The 25,006-nt window shown below is 42.2% G+C and overlaps 1 protein-coding gene across 1 annotated transcript in view; it reads right to left on the bottom strand.

The window, feature by feature from the left end:
* arb2a (ARB2 cotranscriptional regulator A) overlaps positions 1 to 25,006 on the bottom strand; it is a 149,508-nt gene that overhangs the window by 32,132 nt on the left and 92,370 nt on the right. Inside the window, exons 9-10 of the mRNA XM_070904954.1 lie at positions 21,526 to 21,642; positions 14,785 to 14,869 (exon numbers count right to left, since the gene is read on the bottom strand). Of these exons, the coding sequence (XP_070761055.1) occupies positions 14,785 to 14,869; positions 21,526 to 21,642 (202 nt within the window). The remainder of the gene's footprint in view (positions 1 to 14,784; positions 14,870 to 21,525; positions 21,643 to 25,006) is intronic.

Genomic DNA, 25,006 nt, shown 5'->3' on the forward strand with positions numbered 1-25,006 from the left:
AGCTTAACATGTTCATTACAGCAAGCGCAGGGACGGTAGTACGGAGGAAGATCACTGAAGGAGGGGAAAGAGGGGAAAGACTGATGGGTGAACTTTAGAACTCTGAGAGCGATGTTACCCAAAATATTACACTCATTTATATTTCAACACCCCTCTGGATGATTGGGTGGTTATGGCCCTGTGTGTGTGTTTGTGCAGGACCACCCTCTCTGGGATGTGTGGGAGAGACAATGGGGCCAGTGAGCTAGTCCAAACAGCTGTGAGTGAGCTGGGTGTCATACCACCTCCACACACACACACCATCTGTGAACACCAACACATGACAGAGCAAATAGGATTACAGTATGGAGGAAGACAAGGAGGATGATCCAAACACCATAATATCATTTCCAAGAAGGGATGGGGATGGGGTAGGGCATGGGGCAGGCTGGGGTGAGGGGTTTACCAGGGGGCGGGGCAGGGGCTTAGCTGGTCAGAGGTCAGACCTACAGTGCAGCGATCTAATGGCTCTCTGGTTTGTGCACCAAAGCTTAGCTCATGTTTTCCAAAAACAAGATAGAGAAACTAGGCCAGGATTCAAGAGATGAAAAGCACTACAAATAGCACACCGGATAAATGAAATGCACCAAAGTTCACATAGTTCAAACCTTTTTTTGCAGTAGACCCTTGTTTATCTTGACTCCTTTGAGACCAAAGTTATTCAGAGGAAAGTATTTGATACATAAGAACACATAGAAATCCCTGATTACAATTTATGAAGTATGTGTACTGTGCTTTCTAATTTATTGCTCATATGTATCAACATATCTGTGTCTGTGTTTATGTCCCCAAAGGTTTAGTGGCAATTGAAGATGGTTGGTGAGCTTTTAGCCCCTGCTGTGTGAAGGTTACAGGCCAACATCAGACATAAACCTTATGACATGGTCAACATAACAAGTACGGAGTGTCAGCTACGATAAGACCGTCGGGTTAAATCCTTGGCGTACCCTGTCAATCGAAAGAAACATTTTCATATCACTTTATTATCATGTGATTTGTCGACTAATATTCAATGTATTAAAAGAGATTATGGTTGCATTAGAGGATTAGAGGTCTTTTAAGGAACCAGGAATGAATGCACAGTGACCCCACACCCATCTATACACACACATATATTGATACAGAAAATTCACACCAACCTCGCCATATATGAAAGAGATTATAATGTGATTTCCAGAATTGTAGTACAAAACAATCTATTTCTCTCTCATCCATCCATACATGCATTCATTTCTCTGTTGATTGGTTTGAGGGTCTGTCTGTGTGACAGAAAAAGGTTGATCCTGGGGCCAGAGCAGGGCAGGAATGCCAAGCATGGGTTTAAGCTGTAAGGTAACATCTATGTCAAAAGCCTCATCGTGTGTAAGACTAAATCTCTGGGCCAGGTTGAGCAGGTCTTGAGTAGGAACTACTGAGACAATCTAATATGAACACATCCAGCGTGGTCCACAGGAGCCAGCCTGACATGTGACTGGCTGCGACACCTCAAGGTGAAAGGTCAATACAGATTTCAGCAAATCTGAGCAGGCATGGCATGAGCTTATATTCAGGGAGGGGAGGGGGCATGGCTTGGCCTCCAACCCTTACCCGCTAAGACCCTTGAAGTTTTTTACCCTGACCTAGACTTGACTCCTTCATCTGGGATGTTAGCTATACTAATTACTGCCTGATAGCCGCCTGGTGCCAAACGCAATTCACTTCCCCCCGATTCTCCTCGACTCTGCTCCAACAGCTGGTGCCAACCTCACTTAGCGCTCATGAAGTGTTTCAGACACAAAGTGCGAGCCCCCACCTTTCTTCTGCCCTGGCAATCTACCTCTTTTGTTTAGGGTTTTGTTATCAGGCCACATGTTGTTCAGAGGGCAGGGTTAGGGGCAAAGGGGAGCTGAACTATGTAACATCAGAAGGTCGGCTGGCATGCACTCTGAAAGAAAAAAGCATTTCATAAGCCAAACAAAAGGGGATTAAAATGGCGCCAAAGATGGATTCGGAATTTGCGCCTCAGAATACTGACCACACCCATTTGTATCTCAAGGGTAGATATAAGACTAACTGTCTGCTCTGTGGCTGCTGGGGATTCTATTAGGATATGAACAAGGGACAAGTTAGGGTGGATGTGGTTGGAAGGAGGCCCAGAGCCACACAGCGGTCAGGTGACTTAGGCTCAAGGATGGGGAAGGGGACTTTCCCTCAGAGTCAGGAGGCCCAACGTATTTCTTCTATGCCCTAAGGCCCCCCTGTCCAACCTTGTGGCGCCCTCCGCTACCTGATCTGCATGTCTACCACTTGGCCTTAGACCCCTTTCTGTGCCCTCTGGGCCACTCCCACATCTCACTGCAACAGCTAGTCATATCTGGGAAGCCAGAGTAAGCCCAAATCAATGTGAGTGTGATCGTCAGTGTATACGTGTGGTTTGTGCGTAAGTCTTTGGGGGCGTATCACTAAGTGTGTCTCCATGTGGAGGGCTATCTCTGAGCATGTTGGCGTGCATTTGAATCTGTGAGCGTACATGCATTTTGTGTGTGTGTGTGTGTGTGTGTGTGTGTATGTGGACAAGTGGCCTGTCTATGCTGATTAGATAGGAGGTGAGCCCCGCAGTAGGCGGACATGCCGGCTGACCAGCACACAGATGCAGAGGCAGGGGGGTAGGCAGGAGTGGTGTTTTTCCGCTGGCTCTGTAGTTTAGCCCTGAGAGACTCATAGAGGTGATAACCAGTCTGTCTCTAGGTCAGCCAGATAACATGCCTGTACACACAGCATTCTTCTTGGGAGGATATACACACAAGTGTAGGTGAGTATCTGTAAGTGCAGGAATGCATGCACACATATCTTCACCCAAGTATAAAGGCTCACACCACACAACCACATCTCTCAACATGACCTGGCACAGATGACACAGTTAGCAGGCCTCAGGGGAATTAACCCAAGTTTAAGAATGAAAGGATTAAGAGAAAGTGACTAAAAAGATATAACCAGAAATGATATGACAACAGTGGACAAAACCTAAACTCCAGAATCTCATGATATAGACAGAATGTACGCACCATACAACAAGATCCAACAAAATGGGTTTCCTTGGCTTGAAATATGTCAGTCATCTCATTTTGAGACGCCACTTAAGACAAATTCACATGGGGAGAATGGAGAGTAAGACAAGGGAATAAATGGAGATTGGATCATTTAAAATCAAGGCAATTGTTTACAGAGGGATTGGTTTGGTGGTAACCCCCCCACTTAGTTGCACACTGAGGAAAACATACTACCCTGCACTTCATGACACATTTATCACCGTGTTGGTTCAACTCAGTGCCAGACCATTTTCAGAGATGAAAAGTCAGCTGACACACGGGTCAAAGGTCACTGGGTGCTGCCCAGAGCAGTGACAGACCAGTGATGGTCAGAGGATGTTGGTGGATAAACAAGAGAAGGGAGAGGGTTGAGGATTATGAGCCATAGCATCAGTGAGGGATCAGCGCAGCCTATCTCATTACTCCCAGGCACAATAAGCACAACAACTCTCCAAGCATTTTATAATTGCTGCTTCCTAGGCTACAAATAAGCTGTGTTTATTACCCCTTTCTACTCCTTGGTGCTTTCACTGGAAAAAAAATCATCCTCTAATTGCCACATTTCTCTAATACTAGCGTGCACCGGTTTCACGGGCGGTTTGTCTCCTGTCCTGGAGATGGCTGGTTAATAAAGTTTTTATCTGTCAACATGGAGCACAGGGGAGGATCCAAGGTCACTGCTGCATATTCAAAACCTAGCTGGTTGTGGAATCTACCATCACTTTTGTTTACATAATTATATAAATAAGATGTAATTTTCTTTTCTCAGCAAAAAAAGACAAATAAACATTATAATTTGAGGCTGATTATGACTCAAGGACTTTCAAGGATGATTTTTTTCCTTCATTTTCTAATCATCTCTTTGGCAATTATGTGCATTCCAAATATATTCACACAGCTTCCATGTTTGTTCTTTTTTATTTCACAACAATCATATTAAATGTGCATTTAATTATAACCTAATTGTGCAGAAGAGAAGAGAGGGGGTAAAACTGCTGCCACAATATATCAAAAAGGTTTAGCTGAACAGGAGTGGTGGGTTTAAACTAACAGAAGAAACATCTAAACCCTTCGCTCTGACACACTTACAATGTACACACACATGAACACAGTGACATATTAAATTGGCTGGCTTTTGCAGATGTTGGATCTCAGCATGAGTTCTTCAATCCATTAGTTGGGCATACAGTATGTGTGTGTGCGTGTGTGTGTGTGTGTGTTAATTAACAGCTAAACCTTATGAACTGACCTCATGAACCCATAACAATAACAGTCTCCATTCAAAAAGAAATGTATAACAAGTCCAACAGAGCACAGCAGAAGATCAGTAGAATAACAAAAAAATCTAACTTGCACCTATTTACAGTTAATACAGACTTCTGGGAATCACAATCCTAAAATCTAATTAAAAGTTTTGCACCACAATATAATTACCACGTCTGTATTTAGAGTCATTTACAAATTGTTCACAGCTGTAGGTAAATGAAGATGAGATGGCACCTAAACTCCTACTGACCTTTTTGAAGGGCACACAAAACCAAAATTTACAATTTAAAACATAGTAGTTGGTCTAATGTTAAAGCTTTAAATGTATAACTGGAGTGTTTGCAGTAAATTAATTTATGCTGACAAAAATGAACATGTTCATAAATTACTGAAAATGTGTTTTTACATCCATTAGTATTTGTGGGTTTGTCTTCCTTCACTATCATTGTCAGGTAAATTATACACATTCACATTTATGTTCTTAATCTTGAATTAGCTTTTTACCTTTTTGGATAGTGCGACCTTATAAGTATTTATGGTGACACTCTCATATGATTACTCAATAGATTAACCTCTCCCTGCTCTAATCTACTTTATCCCATCAACCAAGTTCACCCAGTGGCAGCAGATGTGAGGAATACTACATTTACTGCCAAAAGATTCACAATATCTAGACTAAAGTAAGATTACGTATTTCAGAAGTAATGCATGCACCAGTTAACGGAAATGAAAAGTTTTTTAAAAACTCCAGCAATGAGGAGCAAACATGGGGGCTATTAAGGTGTGAGGTCTTCCTATTTGGCTTGGTTATCCTCTAATCCTCTCACAGACAGGGTCAGTGCCAATAATGATGATAAGTATCATCAGAGGGTTGTTGCTACGTGGATAACATCACTGTAACACTTGTTGGGTGGCAATTTATGCCTTGTTAATGAGGGCACTGAGACTATGGAATGAAGGTGATTGCTAAGAGTTATAATGCTAGCTGTAGGTAGGATTTACCATGCCTCTCACTGGGGCTTATTGGATTCATTCCACACCAGGGAATGTACCTAAAACCAGTCTACAGCCACAAGAACATTGCATGTTACTATGGTACTTCCTGCTTTTTGACTAAACCACAACTTGCATTGGAGTAAAATAGCTAAAATCCCAAACAGCCGCTGATGTCACCATCGTTTTTTATCCTCATCTTTACACTTGATCCTGTTGATGCTGTAGCCTTCAAATATGGTATATGCATGCTTTGTGTGTTCTTTTTTCTAAGTGGTTTGCCACATGTCGAGGTCAGGGGTAAAGGCTGGGCAGATTAGAGCCTATATCGAGTCAATGAGAAGAGGCCATATGGGCAAATGAGATCCATGTCCATGAAGCACTAATCTGGGGATGCCCTCTGAGTGACCAGGGATGGACACTACCCACAGCAGCTCAGAGGCTTGTGGATTCGAAAGCAGCCTGTGGCCTGCTCTACTGTACTCTGTACGTTAGCTCCCCCATCTGACCCTGCATACTCAGAGAGGAAAGCTTTGAACACGAAAGAAGATTAAAAACACTATTAAAGTAAATTCATACAGTGTACTGTGGAACTGTATTGATGCCATTCATTCAAAATGTACACAGATTGAAATTTCCAGTGAGTAATATGAAGAAATGGTCACAATGTTTACAATATTTACAGTATTTGTTTCTCAAATGTTTCAGTTACAAATACAAATACAATTCTGCCTGCCGTCTGAACCTTACTACTTGTATGTGGGTGAAAAAGTATGTCCTAAAGTCACACATATGTGGTATTTAAGTCACAGCATATATACAATATAATGGCTTAGATACTGTATATTGTAGATACAGATGTGTTTAAAGTGTAATAACTTGTATAGAAAGACATATATACAGTTATTAGCAAACTGATGAATACAATGCTTGGTGTTTGCCCCAAAGCAAGTAAAAGTTAAAAAAAAAATCATAAATAAAGCAGTAGGAGGTATGGCAAGAGAAAAAATAAAAGTGGAGATAAAACAAGAAGGGGTGGGGGGGTATTTATTAGAGATACTGTCCCAGTGATTGGCTGCGAGGCGGGTAGCAGAAGGACAAATGGACAAATCTGAGGAGCTAATAAGAGTGAATACGGAACAGCCCTCATGGGCAAATCTGGCACTAAGATGATAATGAGATTATAAAACCCCACTATATTGCAGCAAATTGTATAAGTGTTTCATTGAACCTTGTTGAACTTTCATTTATGCATGCCAGACTCTTTCCCTTTTTGTTTCTCCCCTTTCTTCTTTTCCCCAGGATGATGGGTAGAGTATGAGAAAGGAGGAGAGGATAAAATGCCTCCTGGATAGAGTTTACCTAGTGCAGGGGTGAACTGAAGACCACAGACTGGGCTTTCCAGACACGCTTCTAGTTAGCATAATCACAATAGCCGAAACTGTTAAAGCAATAGTGCTCTGCATATGAGATGTGATTATAAATCACACTCCGCATCTTCTCAGCATCCTTCATACATGCATACATCACGCATATATATTTATAAAAATATCCATGCCCAGTCGTAAACATACCTGAAAGCCAACAGCATCAACATTTACAGACTTGTATTTTGTTTTTGTTTTGCCCAAGCTTTGATATTTTCCAGTGGAATTAATTCAACCAATTTTATCAATAATGTGAAGTGTGACACAAATGCCAGCCCCAAAAGAACTTCTGTATGACAACATTTCATTGTAATCTTCCTACACTGAACAACAGTTAACCGAGTAGAAAGGCGGAAAAGATTTTAAAAAAGAAAGAAAGAAAAAGATTGGTTAAGCTGTTTAAAAAAAGAAAAAGAAAAGAAAACATAAAAGATGACATTAGGGTTTTTCACACTCCATCTGGAGTCATTTCTTTGCCTTCACTTGGATGTAACTCATCACAGTTCATGAATCAATGAAGTGCATGTGACATAGTGCACTATTGAGGTTGATTCCAATTGTTTTTGTTTAAATAATGTCATTGTTGACACATTACATTAATTTTGCTGTTGAAAATTAAATGCATTGGTCTCAAATACTGCTAATAATAATAATAATAATAATAATGCATTAAGAACACTATTATTATTACTATTACTGCTGCTACTAATATAAATGTCATTACATCAGTTATTACTAAAACAATATCTTCACACAACTCAAGTGAGTTGTAAACATAAGCTAATGCAACACTCCACATTTCAAGAACCTCACATCACTACTCAAGAATTATATGGTGTTTAACATTGACAAGCTTGTACAATTATTAGCTTGACCTATTGATCAACTTCATTTCCTCCTGTTTGTCAGTTAAGACAGACGAATGGAAACACCCTTGTCTTGGACCGGTAGCAAAGACTTGTCTATTGACCGTAGGCATATCTTTTTTTCTGATCTGGGTGAAGATACATGTCCGACAGAAAGCAAAGCGCTGGAATAGATCAATAAACACGGTCAGTCCCCCAGAATTGAATCAAAGAATTGAGTCAAAGTGGTCAAGTCTTTGATTCAAAGGAAATGTCCCTAAGAGACGGCAACCTACATGACGGAACAGATTGCCCTGTCACCACAGAACAATGCAATGAACTGGGTGCAGTGTTGCATCTAAGACACAAAATTAAGATTTGGTGGAGGAATCCGTCAAGATTGGTTCAGATGTTTAATGATAACGGTTGCCACAAAAGTTCCCAATGTAAGGATGCATTTCCATGTGTTTATTTTCTCTGTGGTTGTTATCCCTGTCAAAGTACTGAGACGGGTTACATCTGGCCTTGGGAAAAAACAAAGTACAATACTCCTCTCACTACTGTGCTTTAAAGACCGGGTGCTGATACTCTTTTCTTTTCAAAAAATAATATGACTGAATATCTTTTAACTATCCTGTGAACAAAATCTCACAAGATGGCATGGCATGATAATCCCAAACTGGGGAGCAGCAAAGTAGAGTGAGTCTCCATGATGGTGTGAAAACCAGTCACAGGTGGTCACAAGCATATACCAGCATACACCACTGGCAAATACAAATAAGCCATGGTCATGGCATCAGACCAAGTCAGACCATCATTCATAGGCAAAAAACAAGGCAAAAATGCAGAGAAAACACAACATTTCTGTCATGGCCTGAACCATTTCATTTAGTCACCTCCTCAAAAATCTATGCACACTTGGCAGTGAAAAATAAATGGTATGGCAATCCATATTATACACACTATTTTCAAGAAGCATCTCAAGCTTCAGCTTCAATGTCATTCTTAATTTATGCTGAAATGTTGTGTCTTAATGTATTTCTACATTAATAAAGAATCACATTCACACATCTTTAATCAGAGAGAAACAGATTTTTCCTTCCTTACAGCTGTCTTGACCTAAAACGTATTCATCTACCTTTCAATGACTCCGAATTAGAAGTCAGAAAATCCACACAAATAAAAGTAAAAGTATAAGAAAACAAAAGCTGAGAGGGAAGATATTCTGTAAAGTCAACACACTCCTTTCATATTCTCTGTTTATCTCTTATACACCCGACTCTTGATAATGAGCCAACGTACCACTCCAGCCAATTCAGCTGAGAGTTAAATACATTGCAATCCATATGTCAGAAGTTCTCTGCCTGTGCTCATAGAACTATAGTTACAATGCATAACCTTCATTTCTGACTTGTACATACACACATCTAAACACAGTTATCCAGGACCAAACAAGCTACCTATTCCCCAGCTGTAAGATACCATGACCTTTCCAAATCTAATGTGTAATGTCTGTAAATCAGACGTTGGGGCTTTTTAATTGTAAACATATTTGTTAGCCTGTCAAAACAGATTTCATTCCTTTAAGTTTACGGACTATGATCCACAGCCAAATAGGTCTCACTGTCTACCTGAACCTTCAGTTTGACATTTACAGTTTTGTTATTTTGAAGTTGTTTTCCAGCTCTAACATGACATAAAACTTGTGTGATTTTAAAACTGTTACTGGTGGTGTCTTAAAATCTGGGTATCCATACAATAGAATAAAAAAAAAAAAACACCTGGCTGAGACTTCCAATAAAGTCTAGCTGGTTATTGTAAAATCAAGATAATTCTTTTTACCAGGGTCGAGAAAGTTTGTTTTGTTCTTGCTGAAAAGACTTCAAGCTGCTGAAGATTTAGTTCCCCAAGTAATATCATGGCATAAAGCTTCTGTAACTAAATCTGCCCCTTCAGAGTCTGCAAAACACAAATCACACAACTCCATAAGAAGGAAAAAAACGGAATAGATAAAAAGATCTCTGCACTGGCATGACATAGTCTCCATTTCTATCCAAAACCAACCACTCATTTCTGACACAACTTTTCTTCTCTCTCCAACTCTATGCCTTCTACATGACCCCTTCACTGTTCCGCCTAGTTTGAGGGTGGTAAACTGGTGCAATGGGTTAAAGTGTTGTCTGAGATTTGCTCAGTCACTAAAGAAAAATAAATTGTCAGAGATTGTCACTGTTTGATGGTTGGGTTTCAAAAGGAATAATTACGTACATGGAAACATTATAAAGAGAACTCTTGAATCACTACTCAACTAAAAGAAATCTATTATAAGTTGGTATTCTGATCATATGGTTGTAGTTTATGATATCAAAGTATAACCACAAATCAAACCAAATTGTTATTCCATCTCACAAGTCAGCACTTTATTACTAGTTTCTGACGGACATACCAATCCCAGACATCAGGAGTCCTTGGTGTCAGCATTTTCCACATCATTATGATATGCTCACAAATGTGACCCAGACAATAGCTTGATCCAACCTCAGTGAATCCAGGTCAGAGGTTAGGGTCCGGTTCACCGGAGTTTACTTGTCTATTTCCTGCAACACTTGCACAAAGTGTGCCGGTCAGGCTACGAAAACACTGAAACACATATGTGAAAACACAGGCACAAACACATATACGTTTTCATGTGGTCTTCCATCGAGGCAGCGGACTTCCACCTTCCCAAGCTGAAAAAACAGTGGTTGGAATGGGTGGGGTTAATATGAGTGGGCCTGAGTTTCCTCTTAAAGAGTTAAGTCACACAAACATCAATAAGGCGTGTGTGTGTGTGTGTGTGTGTGTGTGTGTGGGGAGAAGAGGTGCAGACAGCTAGAGGTGTTTCACGGTCAGCAGTGCGTGGATCAGGGAGGTGAGGGTTACAGTCAAGCCAAACCTACAGCAGGACAGAGCATATTCGCAATAATAGCATGGCAATGTGTGTGTGTGTGTGTGTGTGCACGCTCTGTATCAGCCTGTCTGCTTTTATTCTCAAGCACTCTTTTGTGTCTCTGTGGTATCTTGGTACATTAATAATACTGAGCTACAGAAGTATGAGCCTTAGGTAAAGAAGAAAGGCAGAGTGACCTCCCATGTCATTGCACAGGAATTATTTCTCATTTCTATAACAATATTGCATCACTTTTCCAGCCAACTCCCTGCTATTTTAATTCAAGATACAAAAATCAAGAAATCCTTTCAAAAGAATCCTCACTTTTAATTATGGAAAACCTTGTATGAAAGCAGGAAGGTGGGCACATAAAAAAAATTACATCCAGAAGCATATTTATGTTGTGTAAGAAAATGAAAGTGAGTCTCTTTCTGAAGTCCATTAGGGTTAATTACATCCTTGTGTTGGGATGCTTGTAACAGAGCAGGGTTGGTAATTAAAGTACAGGTAAGACATTAACTTACTTTTGTTAGCCATTAATCAGTGTTTACCTTCAGAGAGCTCTCCCTTTGTAATTAATAATCAGCTTGGACAATGAGTAATCACCCAAGAGGAAGTTGTGTGTACGTGTGTGTGTGTGTGTGCTTATGTATGTGTGTGTTATTAGCAAACGGGGTTTTCCCACCTTTGAAATAGCATCTTTACTGATCAAACAACTGATCATCCATCTCACCAGAAAAAAGTCAATAAACTAAGCAACAAAAACAGAGGAGCCCTTACAAGAAAAATCACAGCAAGACTGAGTTTGTCCTCTCTTTTCATCCATCTATTACTCGTCACCCTCATTCTCTCCCATCTTGGGTTTATCCTTCTCTTGGCATCTAAACGGCAGTGTAGGTTTGGAATGATTACATCTTGGGAAGGTCTATGCAAAGGCCCACTTAACCAGCACCCCACTCCCCAACGTATTTCTCTGTCAGCCTTGTAGCTACTCCACCACACACACACACACACACACACACACACACACACACACACACACACACACACAAAGAGGGCTTTTCCAGCAGGAGATTGGTTCCACTTTATCTGCATATTTAGCCTGTGTTCGGCGTGCTCCTAACTGATAAAATTCTGCTAGTGTGCCAGGCCACAGCCAAACACCACAGCAATGACCTTCTTGGGGGAACAAATTCCTTTTGCGAGATGGAAAAAAGAGAATGGAGTGAAAAGAAAAAAGATTAAGACAAATAATTTTAAAAAAATGAAAGGGGGGGAAGCTAGCCAGTCAAATGCGAAGGGACTGGGTCCAGGTTTTATCACATTTAAAACAAGAAATGGAGATGTCAGTGGACACCCCCGCTACGCGTTATTCTCCCTCCCTCTCTGGGTCCTTCCAGCCCCGTCAGAGTGCCATGCTGGTATACCGGCGTTGCTTCACAGATGATTAGGAATAACAGACAAGCTCTGCCTCCACTTCTCCCTAGCTCCTTCTGCCAAGAGTCTACCAGCATGGAAAACACAATCATCATATCATCACTGCACCACACAGGGAGGCAGAACGCAAGCGGAGGAGGGAGAGGGAGATGTATAGAGAAAGTCAGAAACAGAAGACGAGTAAGGAGAGAGAGAAGAACAGACGCGGAGACAGAAAGAGAGCCACGGCAAGACTCGTCCTTCAACCCGTTCTCCCATCATGCTGCCCGACCTGTCCCAGTGCCCATATTCAAGCACAAATCCAATACTTTGTTAGCCTTCAGACATCTTAGTGTGTGTGTGTGTGTGTGTGTGCGTGTCTGATCACATGCCATTCTCCACAGCAGCCGAGTCGCCCCGGGCCTGGCTCAGTCTGGCTCCACACAAGAGCGGTGTTTCACACTGTGATGTGTGTGTCTGCATATGTGCATGCGCTTGTGTGTGCATGACAACAAGGATTCACCGGTCTGTTCTGTGTTGCTGAGACACTTGGTCAACCCTGATTACCCCCACCTACACACACACACACACACACACACACACACACACACACACACACTCTTACCATAGCAACCCAGACAACAGCAGTCATAGTAGCAGAAGAGGTGACTGTTGGGAGCTGTATGTGTGTTGATTGAAGTGCAGGGCCACGATGCCCTGACAGCCTTCCCTCCACTTTCTCTCAACCTCGTCACCTCTGTGGCTCTGCTGTGACTCTCGCCACAATGGCTGCTGCCTGTGAACCTGCCAGGCTGCCAAGGACACAAAGACGACTGAGACAACCTTTGACATCAGAAGCTGCCACCAAAAGACCAGAGACAAGCAGAGTTGGCAGCTCTGTTAACAGGCCAGAGATTCAGATCTATTCAGCTTGGTTAAAGTAGCAAAAGTCAATAGAGCACAAGTCAATAGTGCATACATACAGATGGACACTGTGTCAGACAGGTCTGTGTTGGGACAATGTCAGGCATGCCAACAGTTTCAGAAAGTAGACCTCGATATCTTGGCTCAAAGGTTGCTGTCTTTTGACCGACAGCAGTCACTGAGAAGAGACATAAAACATCAAGGTAAAAAAAACTGACATTTGAACATGAAATACAGTATGGGTTTTGTATTGAAGGCAAGATGACATTTCAAGGAGCTGATTCACTGGTAGATGTTAAGGCCACCCACCCACACACCTCCGTGTGGAACATGGTGTTTTTAGTGTCCGCGATGAGATTGCAGAGTGAGAGATGTATTCACTGACATGTGGAGCATGTGTAAGATGACCTATACATACACCATGATGTCACTGAGGGGCTTTGAAGAGAATGAAATCACAAAGCAGGACCTTCAGAGCGATGCTGGAAATGAGTGACGCGACGAGGATGTGAGTGTGCAAGTATGTTTGTATGTGCGTACACGTGTAACAATCAATGCTTAAATAAACACGTAATGTAAAAATAGGTGCATTTAATATTTACTTATGACATATCTATTTCCTGTTTAAAGCTTGACTTTCCTTTTGTTTCTGTGTGTGTGTATGTGTGTGTGTGCCTGTACGTGCATGCCATGCATGTGTGTCACTCTTGAAACAACACTGCAATCATCATCTCTTATCAACGGTCATGTTGAGGATTACAGCTTTCATCCCTAATCCTACATTAAGGACACATTCTCATGATGGCCGTGACATCATCAAGGCCAGTCAACCACAGAGAGGGCACAGGGACAGGAAGCCAAACACCACAGGAGAGGATTAATGAATATAGGAGACAGAGTAGATGATGAAAAAGAAAGAGGGCGCGACGAAGAAGACGAAAATAGAAACAAAATCAAACGGCACATTTCTGTAGCGTGTGTGAGACAGCCTCTGTTTCTGTGAGTATTTGTGTTTCAAGATAATCTGCCACTGCTTCAGTTTCTCAGTTCCTCTGACAATGATCCTTCTCAATCAGCCCTACTAAGACCTCCAATCCACCCAACATCCACAAGCATGTGCACACATATACACACAAGAACAAATACAGTTAAACATACACACCACACTGCACTGCACTGCACTGCTGTAAGCTGTTGATGAACACATACACAGGCACAACAAACACAGGAATGTATTTGTATTGTGTAATTTCCCCCTGGGGGTCAATAAAGTATTTCTGATTCTGATTTTGCATATCTGTCATTTATGCAGATTTGTGCTATAAAATAATTTAAGTTAACTGCTTCCTTAGTGACAGTCTCAAGTTGGTATATTGTATCCACCTTACTCTCAGCTGTGACATAGTATAGGATATAGTGTCTAATAAAACCACCTAAACTTGATTTGTGGGTTTTTAAGCTACATTTAAGGGACCTGTAGTAATGGGCAGTAATGGACTGTGAAAATCAAAACTCATACTTAACCCATTATTTTAATTATTACTACGTCACTGGTTGTGACCCTCCAGTAGTGCCAGTTTCTCAGCACTCCCAACTACAGCTTCCGACTACATAACCAACAATGCAACATTGATTTCATTTTTCACCTTTGAATGCAGAATAAACACTTGCTTTAGCTAACATTGACATAGCGCCTATTGCCTGCATGTGATCTGTTACATTTTGACCTACAACTACAGTGCGAGTACTCTATTCCTTGAACAATCATTGTATTTGGAAACTGAAAGCGATATCAGATTATGCAGTAAGTAGACCTTTAGTGCGGAGTTATAATGTTATTACTGTTAGAGTATGTTCATACATAGTGTGTTTGATACCTGCAGAGACTCTGGGGCAGTCTGGCAGCATGGGATCCAGTAGTGTGTCCAGGGGCTCTGGACTCGATACCCAGTTACGACAGTGCTGTGGGGAGAGGAAAAAAAGACAATGACAATTGAAAATTCTGAGGACAGACTTCTCATCACAGCTATATGTTGCTTCTACAAAAGATGTAAATGACTTCCAGATAGACTGCTATTGGCATGTGGAGGGTTTGTGTACAGGAAATGAATATGTGGCAACCAGCACCCTCCAATATTACTCCCACAAACACAAAGAAATATTTGCTCAAAGATGGAAATATAATGAGGGAAGGGATTTGATGTAAAAATGTACGTCTTTTATCTTGATGCTTCAAAAGCATTATTTTGTTTAACTTTATGGAAATCTAGCAGGTTTAATTGAAATTCAAAGAGATATTAGAAAGAAAAAAGCAAAAAAAAAGGAGAAAGAAAGGAAGAAGGAAGAGCAAATAGGGAGGCAAGGGAGACAAAGAAATGGGCGACAGGTGCGGAGGACAAGAGGAGAGACAGTAAGCGAGAAAGAGGTGTGCGTATGGCTGAGCGGGGGGTGGGGGGTGGGGGGGGGGGGGCAGTGAAAGAAAGAGAGACAGGAACAAGCAATTAAAAGCTCTGTGACATGTTGCTCAGACAGCTTGGCGTTTGTTTGTGGTGAAGAGCTGAGGCCTTCTACCATGGTAGATCAGTGGGTGCCCTGGGGGAGGGTGTCTGCCCAGCTTGCTGACCCATAACCCCCTGCAAACACCCCTAGTCCTCTCAAACCCCCTGTGGTTGACATCTCTACTGTCAGAAAGAGGAGAAGACCTATTTATCCGTTTTTGCTGTCTTCATCTTCCTGTCTGTGTGGCGCACCCTCTTTATACCTATTCGGTTATTTCAACATGTTAGGGTCAAACCTAATGTTCAACTACTGAAATGTATCAATGCCATGCTACAAAACAACGCATCTTTCCCCATGCTTTGAGTTTTCATTCTCTGGGTCAGCAGATGACAACATATCAACTTGTGTTTTCCCTTTTGACCATGCAATGTGGATTGGTAGGACGAAAACAAGGGAAAAGGGAGAGAGGGAGGCTGAGAAGGAATGCTTGGAGAAGACGTTCCTCAGATAAGATAAAAGTTCAATAGAAGAAAGAGAAAATGTAAAGAGATTAGAATGTGCAGCTGGCGTCCTTCTGAATCACTGCTTATCTGCCCTTGTTTACTTTCACCCTGGCCCCCTGACAGTCATTACAGTGTTGTGCATGCTTGTGTGTGTGTGTGTGTGTGTTTGTGTGGGTCAGTGATTGCATGGCGGGGGGTCTCCCGTGAACCCTTCAGACTCAAATACACACACAAACGCACACGTGTTTTCGCATTTTTGCCCTCAGCAACCCTGACTCCCAAGGCCCTGAAAGAGGAGGGACTGGATAGACAAATCTATGAAACATCTCCCATTTCAACACCTCCAAAACACACACACGCACACACACACTCCATACATGCAAAACATCCAGGGTCACATCACACTTCTACTCAGCTATCATCCCTAAGTAACCCCCTCCACATAAACTACTCCCAGATATGTTGATCTTTTTCTGTATGAATATGTAAAAGTACACAGGGACACTGAATATACTTGATGCCTAAATGAGCCTCTCTTGGCAGTTGCTTTTTGTCTAGATAAGATTCTGCAGCTATGTCAAAGCAAATGTCTTCAGTTACTGTCTGCTTGACATGTACTACATCTTCTTTTGTCTCACAATGATTTATTTACTGTAAGCTTAAGCTTAGAGAAACATAGAAACTCATTGCAAGAGATGATCATGATGAAACATCTGGCCCATGTACGCAAATCCTTAGCAAATATCAACAAGTAAGAAATAGTAATATCAACAAGTAAGAAAACAAAATTCAGTTGGGAAATGTGTACAAAAGGTCAGTTTAGCTGATGTGAATTCCTATCCAATCAAAATAAATAAAAATCAACTGAAATACAAACGGAATCCGCCTCTTAAATAGTAGAAAAGCCCTTTCACTCTCTCCCTCTATATTTAATTTCTTCATCCCTTCTGTCAGTCAAAAGTACCAGCAGTTGGAAGGGGTATAGCATAAGAGGAGCCAAAGAGGTTGAAGAAAGATCGGCAGAGAGATGAGGGGAAATGGAGGGGAGGAGGACGGGGGGCTTAGTGTTGGGGGAAGATGACAAGTCATCTTGGTAAACAGTGGCATATTGTGTATTTTTAGATCCTTTGCTTTGCCCTAGATGTGCTCTCCTCTGAGCCTGGGCTTGAGGGCAGAGCGGTGTAGAGCTGCACAGAAGCTGTGGGGCTCCTTGACTGCTACATCAAGTGTCTCATTGTATCTCCTTTAATTCATTCAGTCTGTCTCAAGGAAGATGTCAGCTGGGCTGTGGAGCAGTGGGCTGAAGGCGGCTGGATAGAGGGGAAGGAGGGGAGTCTTTCAAAGGGCCCTCCTCCCTCCCCCTTCACCTCCACCATCACCACCAATGGAGGCAGGGAGGCCGGGGTTTGAATAGATTTGTCAAGGCAACAACACACATGTGCACACAAACTCTTGCATAAATGCACACACACACACACACACACATAGCACACAGCCCCAGTGCTGTGGGAGACCGCAGGCATAACAGCAGTCACATAAAGGCAAGGCCTGCTGGCTGGGATTAGAGAAGGGCGACGTGACAAAAGGATGGCACATCACATCGGCTGCCTCTGACGCATAGCATCATCACTTCAAGCAGCTTGTCCGCCGATCAATGGCGCCATTGAACTAAAGGCAGACAGAGAAACAAACATGTAAACAGATTTGACTCCCCCCCACCTCTGCTGCATGTGTGTCTCTGTGTGTGTTTGGATTTGTGCTGGATATGCTCACATACATGTACCCATGCGCACACACAGCAATACACATTGTTGCATAGTGACTTGTTTCACTTAAATCACATCAGCAACATTATGCAGAAACAAAGTTCTAAAAGATCCTTTAAAGTAGCTAAGTGCTAAAGCTAACCATTAAGCTAACAGGGCTCTCTGAGTGTGTAAATGACAAGCAGGTTTCAGCTCTACCTCTACCTCTGAGAGATGCTTTTAAGGCCTTCTTTGTGTGTGTGTGTGTGTGTGTGTGTGTGTGTGTGTCCACCACCTGCTGCCTTCTGCAAGTCAGAGTGGAAGCCAGCCTGCTTCTTTCACATAAACAACAAACACACACACACACACACACACACACACACACACACACTCAGAGAGTAATGGACACAAAACACTGCACTCAGCTGATGGCAGGGTGATCTAATGGAGCCTTCATGAGGACCAAATCGGTCCCTCATAGGTGCCCATATCCACTACACAGGAAGTGTGACAGGAATACACACACAGCGCCTTTAAAAAGGGGTGCGTACTCGCTATGTTCAAAAACCTGCATTAAAATAACACACTCTCAACTTTGGCCAACTTTTTTTATTATTTTTATCAAGTTGTTTTATTAGTATAAAAAAAGTGGTTGAATAATAAAATAAGTAATGTTTTTTAACTTTCTTTTCTAGGAAGCTGTTATATAGATCTGAATGGAAATACTAAACAAAATATGTGTAGTTTGGATATTTGCGATCACAAACAATTGGCTCCATTCAATCGTAAAACAGTATCTTCACCTCTTCTTTCTGAAAACACACAGGACTGAGTCCCATGATAGAAACTCTGTGCTAAGTGTACAAAAGTCTCCTAAACCATAACACACATGACAGCCTGCAACCTAACTTCTCAGAAAGTAGTCCTGAGTATCAATTCTTGCTCACTCTCTCTGTGTCTGTCTCTCTCCCATCTCCTCCAGTTGCTGTATAATCTCTATGGATTAGGATGGTTTATTCATGACCATAGTGTACTCTGTATGTGTGTGTGCGCATGTGTGTATGTCTGTGTGTGTGTATGTGTGCTCTGGGCAGGCCACTAGAGTGTGACAGCAGGCCAGCACAGTGACAGGAGACACCTTGGAGACTGTGACAGGCTGCCAGCTGTACACCATCATTCGCATTTCTCTCGCTCACTCACTTCTCCTCACTATGCTACTCATCTATCTCCACGTACATCTCTTCATCTCCTCTCCTCCATCTGTATTCACTCCATTCATACCCTACCTGTCTTTTTGTTTTTCTTTTCCACAGTTCTACCCTGTGCTTTCTCGTCAGCAGTCAACGGGATTTAAATAATTGAACGTTTCTCATACTTTATTTCTTTGCCTATTTCTTTTTCTGTCTCAGTCAATGGATGAGTCTTTCTATCTCTGCCTTTGCTTATTCCCTCCCTTGTTTCTTTTCTCTCACCTTCAGTCTGTATTTTGTCTCCTGGCAGTGACGTCAGTTGCCCCTCGTCTGACCCATTTGGTCTATATAACCTGGCCCAGCAGGCGCTGATCTCTAAATCCCATCTCTTCTCTTTTACTCCCCTCTTCTCATCGCTCCATCCCACCATCCAGTGACCTCTTGAACCCCAGAGGGAGGGAATTATCTCTGTCCGAGGAGAACAGAGCAGTGCACTGCTAGGGCGCGACGACCTCACATGCACCCACTCGTACGGGCACCCATATTTATGCACCACTCAGGGCATTATCCAGGTTCACTGCTAGCTCCCCTCTGTGATGTGCAGCACCTCTTGGGCTGCCCTCCCTGTGTGTGTTGTGTATGTCCGTACCTTCGTGTGCAACGCAAGTGTTGTTTTCATTCAAGATCCAGCTGTGTATGGGTTATTGATATAGATGTCCTTTAAAAAGGAGCATTATATGCGTCTACTGTCGGGCCTGTGTGTGCTTGGGTGTGTATGTTTTGCACCAAGTGCATGTGCTTTCAGATTGTGTGATCATTCAAAGCCAAAATTCAGGAAACTGAGCCAATGATAGAAACCCCCAGATCAGCCCAGAGCCAAGGGATTAGCATATTGGGTGGAACACAAAGGGACTCTGACCTTTTGGTTGAACGACTGCACGTACGCAGCATTGGTTTCTGATGTAAATGACTGGGACAGATTCGATTTTGGATTCACCTCAATCCTCATGCTGACCCGGGGCTTGTTAACTAGCATTGCCACCCATGCCCAGAAGCCAGTGATGTGATGAAATACTGACTTTCAGTAACAAATTGAAGGTATCAGTTTTTAAATATAAGACACCATTTTTGTTCGTTTCCCCCCTCAATATCAATCAGATGTTAACATATCCAGAAATAATGTATATCTCACCACTAACACCTGATCTACAGTATCATTAATAGTTATCCTCATCTGAGACTAAATTAGTAGCAACAATAAATGGTCAAAATACTGTAAGTACCCAAGAACATTCGGCATCACTATTTCCTTTCCTGATAATTCAATTAAAGTTAATTCGGGTTTCTGAAGATACAACACATTTTTTCTTGTTGTTAAATAAAACTGATGTAATGATTTACATAATGACTTTAATGGTCCCTGAGGGAAATACATGGAGTATAAACATTGCTTTGGAACAAGCAACAAGTACTCAAGTAAAATAGTGAGCCCAAACTATGTTGGTAAGGCAGAGCATTAAGAACGAGGTGGAGGTAATGGGGTAAAAAGGGGGCAGCAAGCAGAAGAAATCTATAGGTGTACACATCTCCTCCCCATTAGCTTTTTTTGTTTTACTGCATCATTGAGAAGGGCATAGCATAGGTGTGCCACTGTTTCCCTCTAGAAAAATGTCCTTTAATTAGTCAGGCTCTTCTCTTCATTCAGCCAAAAAAGGGCCGTGGGTTAATGAGTACGAGAGAGAGTAAATCCTTGCCTGTCCCCTTCCTCTGACTGGACAAAGAAGGTTATTTCAGATTTATTGTTCAGGGTAATCATCACAAATAGAAAATCACTTAACATTCCAATTATGCTGTGTCCTGAACATCCCTTAGATGGATCAAAAATAGGAAATGCCAGACAAGGAGAAGGGGGCCAGTGCAACCTTGAATCCCCACCACTCAAACTAACATACATTCACAGACAAGTAACAAACACTTGAGGACACAAACCAAACACACATGCGAAATGGGAGATGACAGAAATAGCGAAAACAAAAGGCAAGGGATATAAAAGAGGATGTAATACAAATAAAGGTATGGTGTGTGTGTGTGTGTGTGTGTGTGTGTGTACATGACATTTGCATCTCTGGCTCTCAAGCAGCTCTGGTCTTGGATGGTCCTCATCTGTATGTGCATACTGAGTGAGCCCAGGTGCTGCGTATGGCGCAGAGGTCACACCAGAAAGGGCAAGTGCTAAAATGAAACTAACACAAATGCACATGTGCACGTGCATTCTATCTCACACGCTTACCCACACATATAAACACATGCATGCATGCACATATGTATGCCCAGCTGCATACACACGCACCATCAAGGGTTAACTGGCTTAGTTATTCATTGACATGCACCCAGGAAGAAAAAGTGGGGGATGATTAAAAAAAAAGACAGAGTGGGAAAACATGCAAACAATGGTTCTCTATGACTTCTAAGGCTAGCTGTTGGTCAGGGGTATCTGTGTAGGTCAGCCGGGTTGTGCAGGGAGAAATTAGAGAGGAGCAAAACCTGAGAGACCTCAGCTCACCGCTGGACGAATTTACATGATGAGATGGGAGCTCAGGAATGGACCCCTGTACAGTTTGCAGCGTCTTTGTTTGCCTTCGGTATGTGTTTGTGTATTTGAGCATGTGTAGTTATTTCACCTGCTGCATCCAGTCCTGTGTGCCTTTGCTGGTCTCCTGCAGCCAGATGTTGTGAGCCGAGTCAGTCAGAGCCACCGCGCACACTCTGTTCTTCACCTGCATTTCCCTCTGATTCATCTGCCAAACAAAGCAAATCAAATTTGTGTTAGTCACCCTTGCAGCATGTTAATGACACAGTCACTGTTGTGGAGGACACTGTTTGTTTCAGGCATCACTTGAACAACAAAGAGACTGTATGCTGTCAGAGATACAGTAAGATATCCTCTTTAGAAAAAAAAAACATTTTTGAATGCATAGCTGTGAATGAAATTATTTTAATAGGACATATGGTGTCAGTAGATACTTGCCTCATAACATTTTCATTCCCTGCCCAACATACACTGTCAGCCTACTCCTTGGACCATGATAGCACTGGCCCAGTGGACAGCTTTGTAACCAGCAGACACAGATTCAACCTGGTGTATAGCATAATGTTATAAAGTGAAATATGAAAGAGCCGCTCCACCATAGCGTGTCCTTGTCACGTTCTGTGCAAATGTCCTTCCCTGCGCACGTTCAAATACCTCGGTCCCCATTCTTAATACCCTTTCCCTTCACATGTCACAGAGAATGTGGCGTCCACAGACCCGTCTTCCTATTCCCCTCTGAATGTCAACGCCAAGGAAAATGTCACACAAAGAACTTGTTACCGCACTACAATAGACTTCCCACACCGCTGGTCCCACCCCAAGGAGTACTGTAGCCAGGCCTTGGGAAGAAGCCGTTTCACTCTGCTTTGCTTTAAGATAAAACGGAAAGAAAAGAGAACAGGACTTGCAACAATAGGTTAACAATCACTTACTGTATATGTTTAGTGAAGCTGGGAAAGAGACTGGTGGACAGGTTATGGGCATAGCACTGCAGGATAGCACTAAGTTTGGTAATTGCCTGTTTATCTACACACGGCTGTACAGACCAAATCTTTCACTACATTAAAGCTTCATTTTAAGTGTCATCCAGAGGAAGGAAACACTTGGCAGGTTCCTGGACTACTGGACTTCTTTTGGGCTTGGGTGATGGTGTTTATGGCTTGGTGCCTGAGAATAAGACTTGCACTTCAGTGGGAGATCTAGGTAATGTTAAGGCTAAGGCAGGAATTTGAATATGAGGACTTAGTTGGAGCTTGCATGTAAGAATAGGATAAATATTGGCCTATAAAAGCCCAAGTGTAAGTGTAATGAAATAGGACTGAGGCTTGAGTACAAAGCTACAGTTTGGGCGGGCAAAGAGGCTTTAAGACGGTGCTATAATATGAGTCTGACACTCAGACAGGGGCTAAGGCTGGAGCAATCACCCGTCTGATAGACATTCACAGACAAGTAACACTGGTCATCTACGGCCAGCCAACTCTGGCAGTGCATCAAAATGACGTTGGGCATTTGAATACATCCTTCCTTGCTCAGCCAAATTAAAGTGGGAGAGTATAGAGATAAATTGAATCTATTAAGGCACTAAGGACTCATACATCATACAGCTGATAAGGCTTCCACTGGAGCGTCTTCACCAGGGTGGAGGACAGAGCAGACTAAGAGGGAAGGTACAACCATAAGCATAAATAAAAGTGCGCAACTGAGATAGACAACAAAAGAAGACAGACACTGCACATGCATGCACAGACACATTTGCTTGCTCACCCAAAATCATACAATTACACACACACACACACACACACACACACACACACACACACACACACACACACACTTAGACACTCCTCTCTGTACTCCACCCTCATCCACGCTTGGTTGAAAAGCTTTCCTCTGGCAGAACTGGGCCCGTGGGAGTAGCAAAGTCAACCTTTTAAAACTGGAAGTGTCAGTCAAGGTCCTGTTTTCTGGCGCTAGCCAAACGGGCCAGTCCCTGAGTATGTGGGCTGCTAGTAGAGGCCAGGAAACAGGAGACAGTGGACTGACTGCCCATGGAAAACGCTAAGCACATGACTTCAAACCAGTCAAAAACATCGCCCAAGTCTGGGCAGAAAGCTTTTTTCCACTTTCCAAGTGGATAAATAGGTCTCTACTTGCTCCTATTATATGCCCCTTAAAACAAGTCCAACATGTTATTTTTGATGGAAAATGTACTTTACGTGGTTGAGGTTCACTGGATATCACTGGTATATTAAAACTGTAACTGAGCTATAATAAATTTGGTAACTGGTGCCACAGTAAACTGTATTTGCCAACCTGTCATTAATTTTTTCTAATTTTTTTCTAAAATCATTTTGGCATGCCACTTTTAACACAAAGTACTTTAGCGTTAACAAAGGATAGGTGTGTCCATGCCTGCATGTATGTGGGTTCATGCATGGATGTATGCATATGTGTTTAGGAATGAATGTAAGCAGATATGAGAGCACTGCTAAACAGAGGGGTAGTTTTTTTTTTTTTTGGGGGGGGGGGGGGGTTTCTTCGCAAAACAGTGACAGACAGCGGTTAGACAAAGATAAAGATATGTACAAAGAAAAAGGCACAGCTCGTAGGGTAGGAGTGAAGCTGGATTGTAGATGGTACTGGATGGATCCGTCTGAAACTTAAATACTGGACTTAAGTATTTAGACAGTGCATGATTAATCTTGCGTAGACAGACTGTCTCATCATTTTTTTTTTTTTTAAACAAGACTTTTGGAAATCCTAAAGCAGCTATTCAAAATGATTAGAATTAGCACCTCTGGATGCTTCTTGGTAGATAAAAACAAGTTCTCCCTTGCTAAATTTTATTGGTTTGAAATACAAAGAAAAACTACTTTGTCTCAGCCCTTCTCTAACCAACTTTTTGCGCCAAAGTTTCTCTGTGATTTGCTGTTCAAAGATACTCACACAGTGTTGTATATTTGCTGAAATGAAGAGGGAAAATAAATCAGGAACTCTCACCAAACAAAGGCTGTTTTCCTGATGATGCCTCAACCGAAGATTAAAGACCAAAGAACTCCATCTCCCAACACTGGCTATATCAATCACTCGTTCTGACAGCTCTCATTGCCGCAATCCCTACACACATATGGTTGGCTGTGGTAACAGTTGGGGTAATAGGTTGACAAATAATGACTCCAGGAGAGAGAGCTCTATGCAGTGTGGCCCTAAACCACAATGATTTTGACACCACTGGGTCCCATGTTTTACAAGCCACAATGACAACTGTGGTTAGCTTCATAAGCAGCAGAATCTAAGCATGTCTGTGTCTTCTGCTAGGTGGGTGATTCTCGAGGTTAACTTACAAACCAGTTGGAACCATAAAGCCACATGCTCCCATGTGGGTAGCGATGTAAGCTGTCTTATCACATGACTCATCATGTTATAATTTTTACACCATGTTAGCCTGTGAGTTAGTGTTAGCCATCTTTATCCACAATGTTAAATGTGCTAATCCAGTATGAAACCGCAGACTGCAGCTTTAACAAGGAAACAGACCAGCTGTTGTGATCAGTCTTGTATCGGACAGGGAA

Source organism: Enoplosus armatus, chromosome 4 (assembly GCF_043641665.1).
Source record: "Enoplosus armatus isolate fEnoArm2 chromosome 4, fEnoArm2.hap1, whole genome shotgun sequence".
In the NCBI taxonomy this organism is placed as follows: domain Eukaryota; kingdom Metazoa; phylum Chordata; class Actinopteri; order Centrarchiformes; family Enoplosidae; genus Enoplosus; species Enoplosus armatus.